The sequence below is a fragment of the Choloepus didactylus genome, chromosome 12, assembly GCF_015220235.1.
Source record: "Choloepus didactylus isolate mChoDid1 chromosome 12, mChoDid1.pri, whole genome shotgun sequence".
Lineage (NCBI taxonomy): Eukaryota > Metazoa > Chordata > Mammalia > Pilosa > Megalonychidae > Choloepus > Choloepus didactylus.
In genome coordinates this window covers 42431490-42451182 of record NC_051318.1, presented here as the reverse complement: position 1 = coordinate 42451182, position 19693 = coordinate 42431490, and the positions used below count along the sequence as shown (strand labels likewise).

The 19693-nt window shown below is 40.2% G+C and overlaps 1 protein-coding gene across 2 annotated transcripts in view; it reads left to right on the top strand.

Annotated features, from left to right (window-relative positions):
* GPC6 (glypican 6) overlaps window positions 1-19693 on the top strand; it is a 1192747-nt gene that overhangs the window by 1168178 nt on the left and 4876 nt on the right. For both annotated transcript variants that reach the window (XM_037799716.1, XM_037799718.1), the window contains exons 7-8: window positions 2962-3098; window positions 14713-14888. In XM_037799716.1, the coding sequence (XP_037655644.1) occupies window positions 2962-3098; window positions 14713-14888 (313 nt within the window). The remainder of the gene's footprint in view (window positions 1-2961; window positions 3099-14712; window positions 14889-19693) is intronic.

Sequence of the window (19693 nt, the reverse complement as noted above, 5' to 3'; positions counted from 1 at the left end):
TTTTGTTTTTGTTATTATTATTATTACTGAACCATTGGCAAGTTACTCGTGGCTATCATGACCCTTTACTTCCTAATACTTCAGTATGCATCTCCTAAGAACAAGGACATGTTCCTAGGTAACATGTATGATACCAAATTCAAAACATTTAACTGATATAATACTATTGTCTAATATAGAGTCAGTACCCAAATTTTGCCAATTATCTCAACAATGTCCTTTTTGCAATTACTTTTCCAATCTAGGATCCAGTCCAAACTCTTGCACTGCATTTGTATGTCAATCTCTTTTTCTCCTTAATCTGGAGGAAGAATTCTTCAGCCTTTCTCTGTTATGACTGACATTTTTGAAGAGTACAGGCCAGTTGTTTGAAAAATGTCCCTCAGTTTGGGTTTGTCTGATGCATCCTCATCATTAGATTCAGTTTTGTGCACTTTTGGCTGTATGACAGTGTATTCTTCTTGGAGCAATATATTAGAAGGATGGATTATCAATCTGTCCCATTTTGGTGACATTAACTTGATCGCTTGGTTCAAGTTGGGGTCTGCCAAGTTTCTGCATTGTAAAATTGTTATTTTTCCTTGTGTAATTAATAAGTAATCCACTGGGAGACAATTTAAGGTCATGTAACTATCCTGACCCCCACCAAAGTTTCATTCAACAGTTTTTGCTTCCGTCGATGATTCTTTCCAGGATTAATTATTATGATGATGGTTGCAGAATGGTGATTTCTTTCCAACTCTGTCATTCTTTTGGCATTTATTAGTTGATGTTTGAGGGAGATTACACCATGTTTGAACATAGAGACTGTTTGAGGGAGATTACACCATGTTTGAACATAGAGACTGTACATCTCTAGGGCTAGATAGAAATGGCCATCATATATTTAAAGTAAAAAATAAAAAAAAACGTTTAAAAAAAGCAAGGATCTTTTTTACTTCAATTGCTCTTTTTCACTCTAATTATTATTTTTGTTATTTTTGTGTGTGTGCTAATGAAGGTGTCAGGGATTGATTTAGGTGATGAATGTACAACTATGTAATGGTACTGTAAACAATCGAAAGTACAATTTGTTTTGTATGACTGCGTGGTATGTGAATATATCTCAATAAAATGATGATTAAAAAAAAAAAAAAAAAATAAAAGCAAGGAGCTGGCATTCACTATAAGACCTCTTAGGCAGTCAGATTGCCTGGAAGTAGAGACAGCAGGGCAGCCTGTATTGGGTTAGCTGAAACTGGGAAAATTCAGAGTGCAGATTTAAGCCATTCTAAATTTCTGCTCTGTGTGAGATAGTGTCAGGACCCATGGCCCAGGGTTCTGCCCCCTCCTCTGTTACTGAGATACCTGCAGCCACCTACATGGCAATAAAAACTACCAGGCAATAAAAACTACCTCCACCCCAGAAGGGGAAAGCATTAAAACTTCCCTCCCCTAATCACTGTTAGTAACCAAATCTTGCAGGATCCTATTGCAACCAAACCTCACAAGATCTTGTTGTAACCAAACCTCGAGAGACACTCCATTGTCACACAACTTTATAAGCCCCCCACTCCAGCACTCTTTGCTCTCTCTCTGTGCCAAACACTGACTTCACTGTTCCCGAACCACCACAATCTGGAAGATTCATCTCCTATGTTTAAGTCCTTAATTAAATGCATCAGTAACTCCGTGCCAGGTGTGTTCTTTGGTCTTGGGGCTAATCTGGGTTGGAACAGATAGGTATTGGAATGCCATTACTCGTGGGTTTTTTTTTCACCTTCTAAAACAAAAGTAACATTGCACTATCAAGCATGTATACCAGGTTCTAAGATTCAGCATTGTGATCATCTTTAGCACTTCAGGGGTGAGCAGACAATTCCCAGTACTGAAGCCTCTGTCATCATCAGACTCACAGATAAGCAAGGACCCAAAACTGTATAATTCTGGAACTACTGAGAAACATGACTAGGAACAAAATAAAATGTCAAGTTGTTTTTTTTTTCTTTGTGTTCATTCTTGAAAACGATGAGAGATCTTTGGAAATTTTCCTCAAATCTATACTACATCCACAATGAACACCGACTCCTTTGTTTCCAAAAGCCATTGATCTCAAATGTACAATAGCACCATTAAATCTCAGTAGTTCTCCCTCTACAATGCTTTTCAACCATTCATGGATTTCCCCATGTTCTGACAGACAAAATAGGAAATAAGGGCTGTGACTGCCTGAACCTAGATATTCCTTATGGAGACAAAATGGTGTTGAATCCCTCTCCCTACCCTTTCCACAGGTGAGATGTCAGTGCTGAGCCTGAAAACACTCAAGATGCTGGTGCTAAGTTTCTCCTGGCCATCCATCCAGAGGGCTGTGAATTTCACATTTACCTCTATTTAGAATGACTCTTCCCTTTCTGGTGCCAGAGATTTTTAGGTGGATTTGGTTTAATGTTTGCAATCCTAGTGTCTGCTATGAGCCTGTGGATTGTACAAGCACAAAGGTTAGCAGCAGTTGAATTACTGACAATAGTTATTTCTCATGGAACAAGTAGACCACTGAGCAAAGTGTTAAATCTCTTGGTGCATCATTTAGGGGCATGTATCCAACAACCAAGCAAAAGAATTTTAAAGTCTATACTTAGGGGGTTTGAGATAGGGACTCCAGCAGGAGAGGGATCTGAAGCCAGTTTAATTGCCTCATAAGTTTTTAATTCAAAGAAGATAAGGACAGAAAAGATGGAAAACAAAAAGCCAATTACCTGGAAGCTCTCTGCCAGAAGTTAGGAGGTCTATAAGGGGAGGATGAGGGGCTTCCCTGGTAATAAATCCTGTAGCATTGTATCTGTCTCTTAAAAATGATTAAGAGTCCATGTTCATCACAGCACAGGTTCTTTAACCCCCACCTGCATTATGTCCTTGTGTAGAAATGGACTGAAAAGCACAAGGAGAATATTCACACCTTTTCCTTGGTTTCTTGATCAGGTCACAGACATAAAAGAGAAACTGAAGCTCTCTAAAAAGGTCTGGTCGGCTTTACCCTACACCATCTGCAAGGATGAGAGTGTGACAGCTGGCACGTCCAACGAGGAGGAATGCTGGAACGGGCACAGCAAAGCCAGGTTCGTATGGACGGGCGCAGTTTACATATATCCTTGGAAGGCTCTCCTGGAAGAGCTCTGCAGACCTGCTTATGGAAAAAGCAACAGAGGGTGGAGAGACAAGCCATCACTTAGAGACAGCTGTTCAGAGTGACAGGTTTGATGGGCACCAGGGAGCACTTATTCTCAAGGTGCCATTAAGCGTGGAATCCTTGTTCCGAATGCCTCGCCTCTGGATGAGGACAGAGGAATGGTGACAGATGCCAGGGTACAGATATTTTGAGATCTCAGAGACCTTTTATGTTCGCTTAATGACTCTGAGATAGTGGAGTTATTTTTATCCGTAGTTAAATTTGCACAGCTTTTTGTTGTTTTTTTTTTTTTTTTCATCACAAGTTAAAGCTAGAAAGGAAAATTCAATTGTAATTTTCTTTGCCCTTGGAGAAGTATTCATGACTGAAGTATTCATGAGAAAGGTAAAAGAAAATGATTAGGGATACCTGGGGGAAGGTTCTAACCGGTCTTTGCCTTGAGAAGTCCCATTGGAATCTCCTGATGAGAGATGTCTCTGTTTTCCATCCTTCTGCTCTGCTGAACCAACCAACGCTATAGCCACTTGATATGGAATTTCTGAAATTCTTGATTCAGCCTGGAAATGGGCTTGGCCTGGATTTTCATCAGGTGGAGAAATTGAATGGGGGAACTGGTTGGGAGTTGGCAAGCAGGGGAGTATGCAGAGCCCTCATTAGTAACGTTGCAGGTGGATAGAGCAGCTGGTAAATTGGACTTAGGACTCTTTGGGGATTGGCCAGCTGGTGGAGAAGCTAAGAGACGAGTCTATTCTGGGGCCTTTTGGGCAGTTTCAAGCATATGAAGCAGATGTGATCAAAAGGGAACAAGAAGGTACATGAATATTAAGTTCAGAAGAAACTGCAGAAAGTAACTAGGGGGTGCAAAGTAAGGTACTCATTAGGGTTATTTCTTACACCGTGCTGAGTTGCATTTTTTAGCATCTGTTGGTAATGATATCATAAACTGTACAAGGAAGAGCTTAGCAACGTGAAAACAAGATAGTTATAGAAAGAGTTTCAAGTTGCACAAAAGTCTGAATTTTAGATCATGAAGGTATTAAAGGAAATTCATGATATTAACAGTATATCACTCAAAAAGACTTAGTAATTTACCATTTCTGACCTTGTAGGAAGGAGACCTTTGGTCGCCAAATTCAGCTGTGAATTAACACCTTCTAATGTGTCTTTTCCTAATGACTACAGAAAGACACTATAAAGGATGACCAGATGGCCTAATGAATTAAGTAGCTGATTCCTTGGGCTGCTCTGTTGCCTTCTGTGTTCATTGTTGAGCCTTAGCTAAAGTGAAGGCTGTGTTTTGAACTGCATTCCCATGGATGGTTATGCAGGTAGCTGGGTATTAGCCTACATTCATTTTCCTACAAAAGGTAATACAAAGAATTGTTGCAGGGGGAGTGTGTAAGCACAGTGGGAGAGGGGACTTCATTCCATCAAGACAATGAATGGGGAAGATAAGTACCATTGAAGTTAGAGCTAGAGGAAAGCCCAAGATCGTTCAGCCAAATTCCTCATTGTGCAGATGAGCCCACAAAGGGTGAACTATTAGTCCAAACGTGCCCAATTAACAAGGACAAAAGCTAAAAGTCTCCCATATCCTAGCCCAGTATACTGTTTACTCCAATACCCAACCTCTGAACAAAAATACCAGTGTGCAGCCCACCCCAGGTTAGGAGAACTGAATGAAACAGATTCTTGGCTCAAAAAAGATTTAGTGGGTTCACATTAGTTCATTTGGTCCATCAGTCCATAAGCAATATTATTAAGCACCTCTCTGTCCCAGGTACAGTGCTCTGAGATTTCACACTTTAAGAGAGCAGTGGGCTCAACTTATGCAAAGGCACAGTGGCTGGAGAGAGAACATGGGAAATTGGGGACTTCAAGAACCACATGTAGGTTTGGGAAAGGACCACCTAAGTGGAGATGCACTAGATTAACAAGTTTACAGAAACTAGATTTGAATTTTTGAGGCCACTGGAGGATTTTATGCAGAGGAGGGAAATGGTCAGGTTTAATGCAGTAAAATCATTTGCAGGGATATTCCAAAAGATAACCCAATGCAGGGTTTCTTTTATTATGTAATAAGTATTTATTAAAAATATATTTGTGACTCAAATTATGTTCCATGGAAAAATTATAATTTCATGGTTTCTCTTAGGTCCATTTTTTTTTAAATTATTCTTCCACTGGAGTTAAATCTTAACATTATAACTATTTTTAATAGCTTAATAAGTAGATAACCAAGAAAGACTTGAGTTAAATTTAATTGAAACATTCTTCTCATCCAAATATTAATTGAGCTACAAATACATTCATAAATGCTTGAGAGAAGTTCTTCATTTAAAGAAATTTTAGTGAATTGTTTTGTAAGTTGACGAACCTATCTGTAATGCCAATAATAATCTAGATTTTTGCTGTTTGTTTTTCTTTTACTTTTGAAGTATGGATTCCTAGATGACAGGTCTTCTTCAATATTTAGGAATGTGTTTTGTAAAGTGGAAAAGAAAAGAAAGAAAATGTATGTAGACTATTTTTATCAGCCATGAGAAATGAAAGAACCAGAACCTTTATTTAAAAAAAAAAAAGCATTATCAACAAGTGTCAATGGATATGTAACAGACACCTATTAACATTGATAGAGATTTCTCAGGGTCTGGGGTTTATTAACTCAAGCCTGTGGGATGAGCTCACTGATAAATGAGACATTTCTTTTATGTTTATGTTTTATCCATCAGACTCCTGCAGCCACATTCTTCTGTTCAGACCCTTTCCTGCAGCCCTTCAATCTTTATCTGAGTATTTGATCGGCCTTTTTCTCCATGGATCATCTTTTTCCTTATTATTTTCTGAATCCTACTCCATAACTCTTCACCATATTTCATTGATTCAGAAACATTATTGTTTCACATTTTAATGTTTCTGAAATCAAACTGACTCTGACAGCGGGCATGTACATTACTCCAGTAATAATCTTATTTTCTCAAAAAGATGTTATTAAATTAATGGCACCCGGTGAAGTCTATGATGACTTGAAATTGAGAAATCAGGATATACACAGATGTGGCTGCTTTGCCAGCCTTGGTTGAAATTTGCTTTGTTAAAATAAACGTGAAGGGTACATGAGCAGTGGTCCCTGCCCCGGGATATGAATCCATCCCCATTCCCTCCTCCACTCTCACTCTGTGTTCACCCTACTTTGGCAGATCTCACTCTGCTACTGTAGCTAAAGAGGCCATGGAAGCAGAAGGTGGGGTAGAAAGAGAGATCCTGCCCTTTGATGGGAGGAAGTCGCTGTGTGCACAAGGACCCAGACAATAAGACTCTCCCCTCCTTCCCCTTCGTTTTCCAACCTCCTAGGACAGGTCAATGAGATACTATCCATGAAAATATGTTGTAAATGCTAAAACAATGCTTCTCATACTTTAACTTGCTAGCTAGCTTATAGGATCTTTTTAAAATGCAAATTATGATTCAGTAAATCTGGGGTGGGGCCTGAGAGGGTATTTCTAGGAAGCTTCCAGGTGTTGCAGTTGCTACACAAGCCTCTAAGGCAGGATTGACATATTTGGTGCATAAAAATATAAGGCACCAATGGGGCACAGTGATGCTTTATTTATCTGATATTCAAATTTAATTGGGTGCCCTTTATTTTATTTGCCAACCCTACTTTAAGGCCCTTTTAAAATGTAAGACATTCTCTTCTTCAGTCCACACACAAGTCTCAGGGAGCATGTTACAATTTTTTTGTTGTTGTTTTCTCTTTGCCTTCATGGATATCCTCAGGGCTATGTTTATTGGATCTTGCTGGTATTAAATACAACGGTCTCGTGGTTTGGTTGTAACCTCAGCCACTATGGATAGCTCATAGGGCAGGCAAGGTTGACGTCCACTCCTCAAGGAACTGCTTCGGCCTCACGTGGGCATCAAGAGAGAATTCTGAGTTGGAAGTAGAGCACAGCCTTACAGTGCAGGATAACGTCCGCAGAAATCTCTGGTCTCAAATGGGGTGCCATGGGGGCTAAGGATGAATGCTTAGAATCCTTGGCGAATACTTGATTCAATTAATCCTCAGAATCACATCCTACTTATCAGAATAGCTGATTAAGGATTGTCCTCGGAGTTCACGGCAGTCCCCATCAGCTAAGAAAGGCAGCCTAGGATGCATTTTCAGCGACCAGCAAGAAAGTAAGTCTGGAAGTGCAACTTCTACTGCTCCCATTTCTCACTTACCTCAGCAACTTCTTAAGGAGAAATGGGAGAAGACTTGGCAACACTCTCCCTCGGCTCAGACAAATGGGAATTGAAAGGAAGCTAGTAAGTAATGGAAGAAAATCGATTATAATCTAGAAGGCCAAAAGAGGGGGGAGGGAATTAAAGACTCATGGTGCAGGTTACAAATCTAGGTTTCCTAAAGTTCCCAGGGTGGACCGAGAGATCTTAGGACGACATGTGCAGTCATCCATCATCCCCAGAAAGCACGTTCTGGGCAGCCAGGTGGCTGGAATGAGCTGTCTGTACCGGAGCCAGAGAATGATTCGATGGGAGACAGGAAAGCATAGGCTTGGAAGGAAATAAAGCTCTTATATGGTTAACATACAAAGGTCAGAACTTTGTCAGACAGCAGCAGAAGCAAAAACAGAAAAAGCCCTAATGGTGTCCACATAGACTCTTAGCTTTTGGTCCATATAGAGGCAGATTCCTGCTTTTTCAGGACATAGCCGTATCAAACTATATCATCTGTATCTTCCTTATGGATATTTTCTCTTCGTGGAGATCCTTTTTCTGAACTCAGAGTGATTGACAAGGAAAGGAGCGGCTGGGAGAGGCCGGGGGCAGGCAGGAAGGCTGTAAATGAAAGTTCCTCTGGCAGCCAGGTCCCACTAGCACATGGGTTATATGAAAGGACATTAATTATTTCAGTCTTCAAGGTTTCTTGAGTCTATCATTTCTGGACCCCACTCCCCATATAAAACTGACAAAAATAATGTTCCACTTTTTGCCCCTTGTAAGCCAGGTGTTCGCCATCACTGTGTCCTTTCTTTAAAATGCCTTCCGGGACAAGGCCAACAAGAAACTCACTGAGGGACAAGGCTTAATTGGGTCTGTTGGCCACACAGGTTTTTCAGGGAGCCTCTGCTGTCTTTCAACTCAGCTGATCCTCACAAAAATAACTGTGTCCCCAAGGAAATCCTTCCCGAGACCACAAGGTAAATACAGTAAATTGAAAGAAATGGGAAAAGTAGAAAAATCTAGGAAATATATCAGTCACTCTCACCAGCCACTAAATGAATTGACTAACCAAAGAAAATAGCAAGTCATGACTGAGTAAGTCTGAGTAGATGGAAGAGGGGCGAAATGATGCATTGTGATGAGAAATCTGTCAAAGATAGTGACTCGGCAGGATCCGGCATTACAATATTGTTTTAGTCTGATTGCTGAATATCTCCCAAAGCACATTAGCTGCAGTTGAAAGAACTGTAAAATATTCAGTATATACTCAGCCAGGCAAACACCTGGGGAAGGTGGGAATTCTGCCTGAGAGAACTGGCAACTGTCAAGCATGACATTCCAAATTGCCCATGTCCCTTCTTCTGGCATACTTAGGGAGAGAAGACACCAAGAGGCGGCTGTCCTGGGGGACAGGGAAGCTGCATGGACCTCCTGCAAGTGGTAAAAACGTTGGTCAGTGACAGCTACAAATTGGAGGAAGGGAACAACTCAGAGGCCAAGAAAACTAGCTCACAGGCCTTCTTTCCTATCTATTCTGAAGTTTGCTGACTCCAGTCCTACCAAGAAAGGATAGGTTTGGGCAGCTCCAGCCAGTTAGTTAAAGAGGCCAAGTTAAAGAATTTAGCCTCTGCTCACTCCTGGAACCAGTGTGAGCTGTGTATGTTCTCTAACAAAGTGTCCAAACCGTTTCATACCACATATTATCCAGCTGGAAAAATGCCACAGCCGTTCATTCTTCTGTACGTTAATTCAAACTTAAGACTCCAGATTCTGCTCCTGTCAGCAACTCCTAAGGAACAGGTTCAGCTTTTGGGGGAGCTGTGTTAACAACTTAATTTTTATAAGAATACATTAGCATTACACTGTTTGTTACATTTTTCAAAGCATTTTCATATACCTCAGCTCAGTATGTATCTTCTGGGAAAAAAAAAGGTAAATATTATTCCCAGTTTACAAATAAAAATAATTATATATAATTGTAAAATGTGGCTGTGTGGTACAAAGTCACTCTGCTTATCCTAGAGAGGTCTCAAGTGTCCTGAATTATAGACCTTTGCCATCTCTCAGTGAAATATCTCATAAGTTATTGCCACAGACTACTCTAGCTTAACACACTTAACAGTCTTCAAGAATTTATAAATCCACGTAAAACATAAGGTCACAGTATGCTTTAAGTAATGCCGTTTTCCAACCAAAGAAAATGGAAAGGAAAAAAAGTACCCTACATCAAGATGCTTCGAAGAGTTATACTTAAACCTTTGATTTTAAGAAAGCTTCTGAAAGAGCTTATGGATACCACAGATTCACAGTCCCTTATATGGCCATATATGTTTCATAATACAGAAGTTTTTTTAGATTTTAGAAAATCATCACTGTATGTTCTGTAATACTCCCAGTGGGGTCTGAGGCTCCAACCCACAATCAAACATATTGATATTTCCACAGCAAAATGTTCACACTAAGTGGGATAAATGAAGACTGTAATTAGCCTCATTTCAGATCACATCAGATTTTCCTAAAGAATGAATTGCAGAAAAAAGCTTTGAGATTTTTGAATTTTGGAATTGCAGATAAGGAATTTGGGGCCTGTATTAATTAGCATTGTATCTGCTTAGGTAAGTAAATCTCCTAAAACCACTGAAGATGAATGAATATGTAGCTTAAAATTAGAAATTGCAATAGGGTTCTGTGTTGAATGGAGTTAATTTGTGGCAACGAACAGGATTGCAACTGCATTCACCTCACCCTTCCAGGTGTGCATTGAGGCAGAAGCAGTCAAAGGAAGAATTAGGCACCTGGAAACCAGCCAGTCTAGCACCGAGGCACCCCACGTCTCCCCACTGCCCCCTCAGCTCCACTCAAACTCATGCCAACCCCATTGGGCACCACTAGGCTGACCTTCCTTGGGAGTGCTTCACTTCTCAGACTTTTACTAGCTCTCAAATCCCATTAAAACTTGGAGGTTGTGTGTCCCTTTTCCTTAATTTGCATCTCCTTACGGAAGAACAACTACCAACAGTAACATGATGATGAGCAACTAAATATTGCTGAGTGAAAATGCCTCTCCTCCCAGCAAACTCATTCATATGTCATCAGGGTCTTTCTGGGAGCATTTCCTTAGCTGAAAGGAGTGATTTTGAAGGTGAGAACCACAGACACTGTGGATAGCCAGTGGAAACCCTCTGTGCAGACCAGCCGTGTTTGCTGTCTCTCAAACCATGGATAGAGAAGCTGTCCACTCTGCAAATGAAGGTCCAAAGACACAGCCTGCGAAGACCCACCAGGTTGAATGTATCTACTCCCCCTAAATTTCCATGGGACTTTTCCACCCTAATCAGCTATAGCATTTGAGTGTAATCCAAGAAGCGAAGAAGCCTACATTTACAATGTAAAATTAGATGTGAAGAAATAAAATTCTGAAAAACTGCTCAAGATTTATCTCCTAGCCATGCTCTGGCAAGATGGAAGGCAACCAAAATGGGGAAGCTATGCTTGGCTATTCATGGATGTCACCCACTTGCCACATGCATGATGCATTGGCAGATGAGGACACCCCTTTTCATCCCTCCAATTTGTCCCCCCTTCCAAGTTCTCTCTGCTCCATGTAATCATGCATCCAGACATGGAGATGGACTTTCCATGCCAAGACTCTTCTTCTTCTCCACTCTCTCAGAGATGTGATGATGCATGCAAAATCTAATAAAAGGAAGAGCACTAGACTCAAAAATGATTCCATTCTTGTAGGAGGTGAGTGTTATGTGAAGAAACCAAACATGAGAGGCAACAAATAAATTGGCCCATGAGATTCTGGTGCTGAACTGGGTTTCCATGGATCCTTCAAGCCTGCACTCTGAAATCCAAGGATTTAGCCTCAGGATCTACTTGTGGAGTAGCAAAATGGCCATTTTCTTTCTCAACTGTGTTTTAGGTTTAAGTTTCCACATTGCCTCTACAGTTACCCTTTGAATATATGGAAAGGAGAAAAGGTTCTTGAGGACTTGAGTGCATTGTTACTTGTTTTTGGAGTGTGGGTGTGTTTTCTTTGTAAGTAGCAAGCATCCATAGGCACAGTTAGAAACTGGGTTTCCTTGGCAGTCTTTTATTGTTCCTGGATGTTCAGACTCCCATGGGTAGCATTCCCGTATAAGCTATCGCAGTCAGATTCTGATAAATGAGTCTCGGCTAGCCGTGCAGTGCACACAGCATCTGAACAAAACAAAGCCTGCCTCTGACTCAGCACAGGTACAGTTGCAGGAATAATTTTCCAAAATGTATCAGAGCAACACCAGAATTAACGGTCATCTTTCAGCCCCTTTCAACTCCAGTGTCAGCAAAGGAAGGCATACACTTATTACTTATCCACTGAGCTTTAATAATTAGGAAGGCTCTTGGAAGTTGGCACATAAAATTGCATGTCAATCACAGCCAATCCCATCTGATATTTTGGAAATTATATCAGGAAGACCATCTCAGAATCTAACAGGAATTTATTTATATTCCAAATATATTAAAAGGCAGGATAGAAGTAATGCTTTACTACAAAAATAGGTATAGTTCCATGACTGTTAAAAAAATTTCTATTAGGACATTTTGTAGGGCAGTAAATATTGTGACGCTTCATGGAAAAGAAATTGCATTACACTCCATGTGTTTTATTATTCGTTATTTAGTGAACATTGTAAAGTCAATTTTGTTCAAGATATGGATGAAGACATGGAGCGTATTCAGGGGACCTCTGATTTAAAACAAGTAAACCAAGTCATAAAAAAAAACACATCATGTATAAGATTCAGTACCTGAGAAAGGGCTTGAATATAAAAGTTTCTATGTGTATTTCTATTTCTTCTTTTGGAGACTGATAGATAGATTCTTTGGTTTCTGGAACTTGGCAAATGACTTGCAGATAAGGGAAGAATTTTAAGCATAAATATATTGTACTGAAATATGTAAACAGAAATGACAAAATAGAGGAAAAGAAGTTTTCTCTACTTCCAATCAATGTTAGTTCAGGCAGAAGGCAAATAATAATAGCTATTGGGCAGAGCTGCCAGCAGCCTATGGTGCCTGTAGGATGTTTGAATTCCCCTCAAGATCCACTTTTCACCGCTGGGCCTTGGCCTGTGCCCAGGAGGACATCTACAGACTGAATCACCTTGGCTCCCAGTTGGGTTCAGCCAATGGGAAGCAGCAGCTGAAGGTCAGAAGGAGGAAGGAGAGAGGCCTGGGTACCCATTCCCAGCTCCCGCCCTCATGAGCCATGGTTTGGCAGTTGGTGTGTCTTTCAGCAACTCTCTGTGACTTTTCTTGCCCTCTCTGGTCCCTCCTGCTGTTGTCAGCACCAGGGGCTTCACCACCCCTTGCTGATTTTCTTTAACTCTCTCCACACCTATGTAAACAGTCCCTTCTTTAAAATCTCTTCTTTTCCCCTGTGAATATGCAGTCTGCTTCTCACCAGGCCACAGACAATTATGGCACCTTTGAGGGAATTAGAAAAAAGCATCCAGATGCATACATGGGAGTTGATTATATTATTCTCTTTCTACTTTGGTAAATGTTGAAATTTTCTGAGATAAAAATTGTGGAAAAAAAAAAAAGAAAAAGAAACTTCTCCCCCTTTTGGTGAACAGAGCCCTGCAGGCAACATGGCATGAAGAGCACAAAACTCAAGCTGGATCTCAGCTACCACTCACTCCCTCGGTTGGGTGTGATGTGTGCAGTGCACAAAATGCCCAACTGAACCTGGCAGTCCTGCACAACGGACCAGGAGTTTCTTTGGGAACCAAAGGGCTCTGGAAAGACCTTGAGGAGAAAGTGAGAATTGACCTGGGTCTTTAAGGGTATTTTGGGACTTGAAAAGGAAAGGGAATTATAGGCAAGGAAAACCTGCAAGACAGGCAAGTATAAGATACATACAGGGCATGGATTCCATTAGGAGAGGAGCATCCATTGAAGGGAATATTGCAGCATAAGAAAATAGAGTGGGTGGAGATGGTCTTTGCTGACTTATAAAGTGTAAATTGCAGTTGATGATCTGCCAGGCAGTATGGTGCAATGTTTGAGCACATGGGTTTGCCTATTAGCTCTGTGACTTTGGGCAGTTACCTATCTTCACTAAGTCTCAGTTTTCTATTTTATAAAATGGGGATAAAATAATACCAACCTCAAAGATTTGCTCCAGACTGAATTTTAAAATGCATGTAGAGTGCCTAGCACAGTGCCTGGCAGTAGTAAGTATTCATGGGCATTAGCTACTATCATCAAAAATTTTTAAACAGAAGAGTGACATGACAAAAGCAGTGTTTATGAAGACTAATAAGACGGCATGTGCAGTGTGCACAGGAAGGAAAGAAGTATGCCAAGAAGTCCATTTAAGGCTGCTGTAGTCATGTGCATTCCATCAAGGGTCACAGGAAATGGGAGAAAAACAGGTTTAAGAAGCTCCATGAGAAGAAGAGTAAGAGAACCGGGAAAATGACGGGTCATGAGCATAAGAAGGAGTCAGAGAGGGCTCCATGCACTTTTCTGAGATCTTTAGCTTCCACTGGTGTAAATAAACCTAGGCAGCTCGGGGAGTTGACATTGATAGACTGACACATTTGACATTTTAGAACAAGTAAAAGAAATATTAAGTGCAGGACCATGAGATTTCACCCTTCTGTTTTACTCAATATTGAATTAGTCTCAAGATTCTATTATGAAGTAAAAACCACAACAGACACCTCAAACATTCCAGCAATCACTGTTTGCTCCTAAAACTTGCCAAAGTTTCTTCTGATTACATTCAGAAGTTTTTTTTCTTTTTAGATTCAGAAGTTTCTTCTGATTAAAACCTGAGGTCAGGCCTCTAAATTGGGAAAGAGCATTCCCATTAATGAGAACTCTCTAAGATCACATGTTAATTATCAGTCCAGTTCTTACTATCAAAATTAGCAGGAAACCTGAAGAGGCTATCCACATGTTTCTTAGGTCTGTCACTTGAGCTACCTAACAACTGAGGGTTACCCATTTGTGATGGAGAGATGGAAAAGTAGTTGATTTAAGTAATGATAGTTTTAAGTCCCCATTTGCGCATTCATTTGTAGTCAAGCCTGCCTAAGACTTCAGGGTCATTTCAAAAATTACTCTGCAGCCTTTTTGAGCCACATTTCCCTGGGTGGAAATTTATTCTTTGTTTCTACTATTTGGCCTTTTTTCCAGGAACTGAGACTAGTTTTTGCCAGGTGTTTTGGCTCACTATCAGAGATAACATGGCAGAATCTGGTCTTGAGGTCCCTGTTGCGTCACTCTAGTCTGTTCTCTCCCTCTTGGCCCTGCAGATACTTGCCTGAGATCATGAATGACGGGCTGACCAACCAGATCAACAATCCTGAAGTGGATGTGGACATCACTCGGCCTGACACTTTCATCCGGCAGCAGATCATGGCTCTGCGCGTGATGACCAACAAACTGAAGAATGCGTACAACGGCAACGACGTTAACTTCCAGGACGCAAGTAAGAAAATCTTCACCAGTAACTTCCAGAGGAAAAAAAAATGATTACAGAAGACTAAACCATAATTGTTCTTCAAGAGAAATGTGCACCTTTAACCTTACCTCATTATTTCTCCAATCTGCAAAGTTGTGTATCATCCTTTGGACAGAGAGCTCTGATTCACAAAACTTAGGATACTACTAAAATCATAACTGGTCTGAAGGAATAGTTGTGGTGCATTATATTTAGCCGTATCAAAGCTAAAATTGAGTTTCATTTGCCAATTCATCCATTAACAATAAAGCTTCAAAATAATTTACCTTCTCATTTCCCCATTAACAATTGTGCTTCTGCCCCAAACTCCTGCCCCCACCAATAGCAAAAAAAAAAAAAAAAAAAAAAAGAATGTTCTAAAGATTGCTCAATTAAGCCTGGACAGAGTCCCTGTTTTACCACATATTAACTGGCATCTGGAACAAATTGCCTTACTTCTTGAGTCTCATGCTCCTATTCTATAAAATAGAAAGCATCCGCACATAAGGGATTATAGGGAGGCTCTTTTGAAGCGATGTGTAACGGAGCTAATGCAGGGTCTGTGTGGCTGGCTCAATAGCTTTATCTCTAGCTAGTTGTGCACATAACATAAAGAACAGATATTTGTAACTGAAATATTGAGAGAAATAGCAAAATGCTGGTGCAGTGTGACAGGCAACTATTTTATTGAAGATCACAAAAGCACCAGAAGTGATTTAAAAGACTATTAAGTGAACATTGACATGAAACTCTATTTGGGTTTTGACTAAGGGATTTCAAGACACATAACACTAAAGGGAAGTTTTTTGTTTTTCTTTTGTTTTGTTTAAAGTTTGTACTCTCACAAAGAGAGCTTCTAGGAAAAGATTTCTTGAGCATAAGATGTGGAGTTGCCAGTGATGCTATAATTTGATCACCGAAGCAAAAGATGATGCTTGTGTGCTTGAATTAATGAGATAGAAAGAAACAAGTTACAGATGGAAGACATTAAGTCATCTAGCTTAGCCGGATCCAACCAAGTTGTCCTCTGAAGAAAATTTTTAGTGCTTTATTCCATTTTAAATAACTCAAAAATTTAATTTTCTAAACACAGGATAATTACCAGCATGATTGACTTCACTGCTGTAAAATTTCTCAGAATCATCCCATTATTTCCATTCCTCTTTTCTAAAGGTCTCCTCTCCTCTTCAGAGAACATTATACCAGGTTTCAGCCTGTGCTGCTTCTCCCTTGCTCATTACTGAGCCTCTTCCTCTCATTTTATCCATTCTGTATTCTGCATCTAAGAAAATGCTTTATTATTTGGAGCGTGACTGTTGAGAAATGAATAATTCAAGGTACCTAAGAATTAGGTGATGTCGGCCTTATTGTTTCTCTCTCCTCTCTGACCTAAAGAAGTTATATATACATCAATCTGCAAAGCTTAGAGAATGTCATGAGGCAGAGATCTTGCACTGTTTCCCCTCAAAAGAAAATAAAAATCAATATTTAAGAGCATCACTTAGCTCTCATCCAAGCACCAACTTTGGCCGTGTTTTAGGATAATATCTGTGATTCAAACCATTATCATATTTTATAACCCTCATCACCCTTATTGCCTTTGACATTTTTTAAAATCACCTATCCTGCCCTTAAATACCTGCATTTGTGATTCTTTTTCACAAAGAGATGGAGCCATTATTTTTCCTGGCTGAAATCTCTTGTCATTATTTGCTGCCCACATTTTTAATATTCTAAATCGCTTTAATAATATCGTTGCAAAGGTTTTATTACTTTTGGTTCATAATACCCATGTTCAGAACAATTCCCTTAGCAATTCTGATTTTTCTGAATTTAATTAATGGGCTTTTTCCCCCTTGTAAAGACCACTAAAGATAAATCAAAGAAAATGTTAAGAACCTGATATGGTATAGTCAAGTGATCTTATCTGATATTTAGTTGTCCCATTAAAAAGAAAAAAAAAACGTGCTGAATTCTGCCTTTCTCATTCAGGAGGACATCAGAAGGGTCCCAGCATTAGCTTGGCTTTAAGTAACATCTAGCAGCCAAGATAACACCAGTTGTTCAGGAGCAGTTCACCAGCGCATCACCCTTTCAGACCAGCAGGGAGGAGTTTAGGCCATGGATTCATCGAGCAACTGGGGAAAATAGCAAATGTCATTACAAAGGTTACCATTCCCTGAATCTTCCCAGGAACATGATCTCATTTATTCCCCACAACAATTCTGTGAAACAGATATTACCATTCTCATTTTTATGGCTGAGGAAACTGAGCCTCAGTGAGGCCAACTGGCTTGCCCTAGTTCATTCAGATAATAAGCAGCAGGTTAAAATCTAGGTCACCTCTGCTATATGAACCCCGTTTTTTGTTTTTTTTTTTTGTTTTTTTTTTTTTTGCATCAGGCATCATGCAAACCACTTGGTTGGGTGCCCTCATGCCCTTTTTCTTCACGCACAACCTCTGAGGTAAATGTTATTGTTCATATTTGTTTATATGAGGAAACTGACAGATGTTGAATAAACTGTAAACTTCCCCAGGCACATTTATTTATTCAACATGTATTTATTGAGTACCTGCTCCATGTCAGGAGCCATTAAAGGCAAGGAGGACACTGAAGTAAATAGTATATGTGAGACTCTACCCTCAAAAACTTGACATTCTCTTAGAGGAGACTAACAGTAAACAAGACAAGCCAATAAACAAGTAAATAATATAACTACAAATGATGGTAAGTACTTTCACATAGCTAGTAACTGATGGAGACTGACCTGTCAAACAAGAAGGAGCCAAGCAGTGGGAATAGAGCAGTGCAAGACGGCATGTTGGGCAGTGTGTTGGTTTCCTAGGGTTGCCTTAACAAATTCCCACCAACTGGGTGGCTTAAAACAACAGAAATTATTGTCTTACAATTCTGAAGGCCAGAAGTCTGGATTCTAAGTGTCAGCAGAGACAGGCTCCCTCTGAAGTCTGTAGACGGGTATCTGTCCTTGCCTCTTATAGTGTCTACCAGTCTATCCTGGTGGTTGTTGGCAGTCCTTGACATTCCTTGGCTTGTAGATGCATCACTGAAGTCCCTGCCTCCTTCTTCACATGGCCTTCTCCCCTATGAATCTGTCTCCTCTTCTCTTCTTGTAAGGATGCCAGTCCTATTGGATTAGAGCCCACCCTACTCCGGGGTACCCGCACCTTAACTTTACTGCATCTACAAAGACTTGATTTCCAAATAAGGTCATGTTCACAGGTACCAGGGTATAGGACTTTGACATATCTTTTCAGAGGACACAATTCCAACCCATAACAGGCAGGGAGGGAAGTTGATACACTAAGACGACATACTATGTGGGCATCTGGGCACTGGTTTAAAGCAGGGGATAGCAGATAGTAAATATTTTCAGCTTTGAAGAGCATATTGTCTCTGTCACAACTATTCTACTCTGCTGTAGTTGTGTGAAAGCAGTAATAGACAATACGTAAGTCCATGGGTATGGTTGGGTTACAATAAAACTTTACATATGGACACCAAAATTGGAATTTCATATGTATAATATATATTTTTCACGTGCCACAAAATATTATTCTTCATTTTGATTTTTTTTCCAAATCTTTAAAAATCTAAAAACTATTCATAGGTTATGGGCCATTCAAAATTTAGGCAGCAGACCAGAATGGCTTGCCAGTAGTAGTTCATCAACCCCTGGTTTAAAGGAAGAAGCTGTTAAGATAGAGTCCATCCATGCTCTTAGGAGGACAACAGAGGGGAAACACATTAGCATTTTTGATCATTAAAAAGTGGCTACAATTACTTGCTGCTGCTCCTCTGATTTCCTACTTTTAGAGTCAAAGTTACAGGAGAATTGTAGTACTTGCTTTCCTCTTCCAGGTTTTTTTTTTTTTTAAGACATCCTTTGAAAATCCTTTATGAAAGCAGCATATCTACTAAGAACAAAGGCTCTGAGGTACAAAAGAGCGAAGAATGGGATTTCTTAAAGTGCCTTAAACACTGGCCAGAATAAGAAATAACTTTCTAAAGTCAACGTAGTAGGGATAGCCTTCCATTGTTTCTGGGATTCAGGTGTTCCTTAGGCTGAGTAACTCTGGATATTAGTTAATACTGTGTTTCAAAATCAATTTCTATACAGTCCACACATCCATCACAAACCTGCCCATTAAAAACAAGCACTATTGTACTTCCTCACTTGGATTGTTGCTGATGTTCTCACAAACATGGGGGACTGAAGGTTTGACATGCTGAGCCCTCTGTCTTGGGGCTTGCCCCTATGAAGCTTGTTACTGCAAAGGAGAGGCTAAAGATGCTTATAATTGTGCCTTAGAGTCTCCCCTTGAGTACCTCTTTGTTGCTCAGATGTGGCCCTCTCTCTCTAGCTAAGCCAACTTGGCAGGTGAAATCACTGCCCTCCCCCCTACATGGGACCTGACTCCCAGGGGTATAAATCTCCCTGGCAACACAGGAGATGACTCCTGGGGATGAGTCTGGACCCCGCATCCTGGGATTGAGAACATCTTTTTGACCAAAAGGGGGATGCGAAATGAAATAAAGCTTCAGTGGCTGAGAGATTTCAAATGGAGTCGAGAGGTCACTTTGGTGGACATTCTTACACACTATATAGATAACACTTGTTAGGTTTTAATGTATTGGAATAGCCAGAAGTAAATACCTGAAACCACCAAATTCCAACCAAGTAGCCTTGACTCTGAAGACGAGTGTATTACAATGTAGATTACAAGGGGTAACAGTGTGATTGTGAAAACCTTGTGGATTGCACTCCCTTTA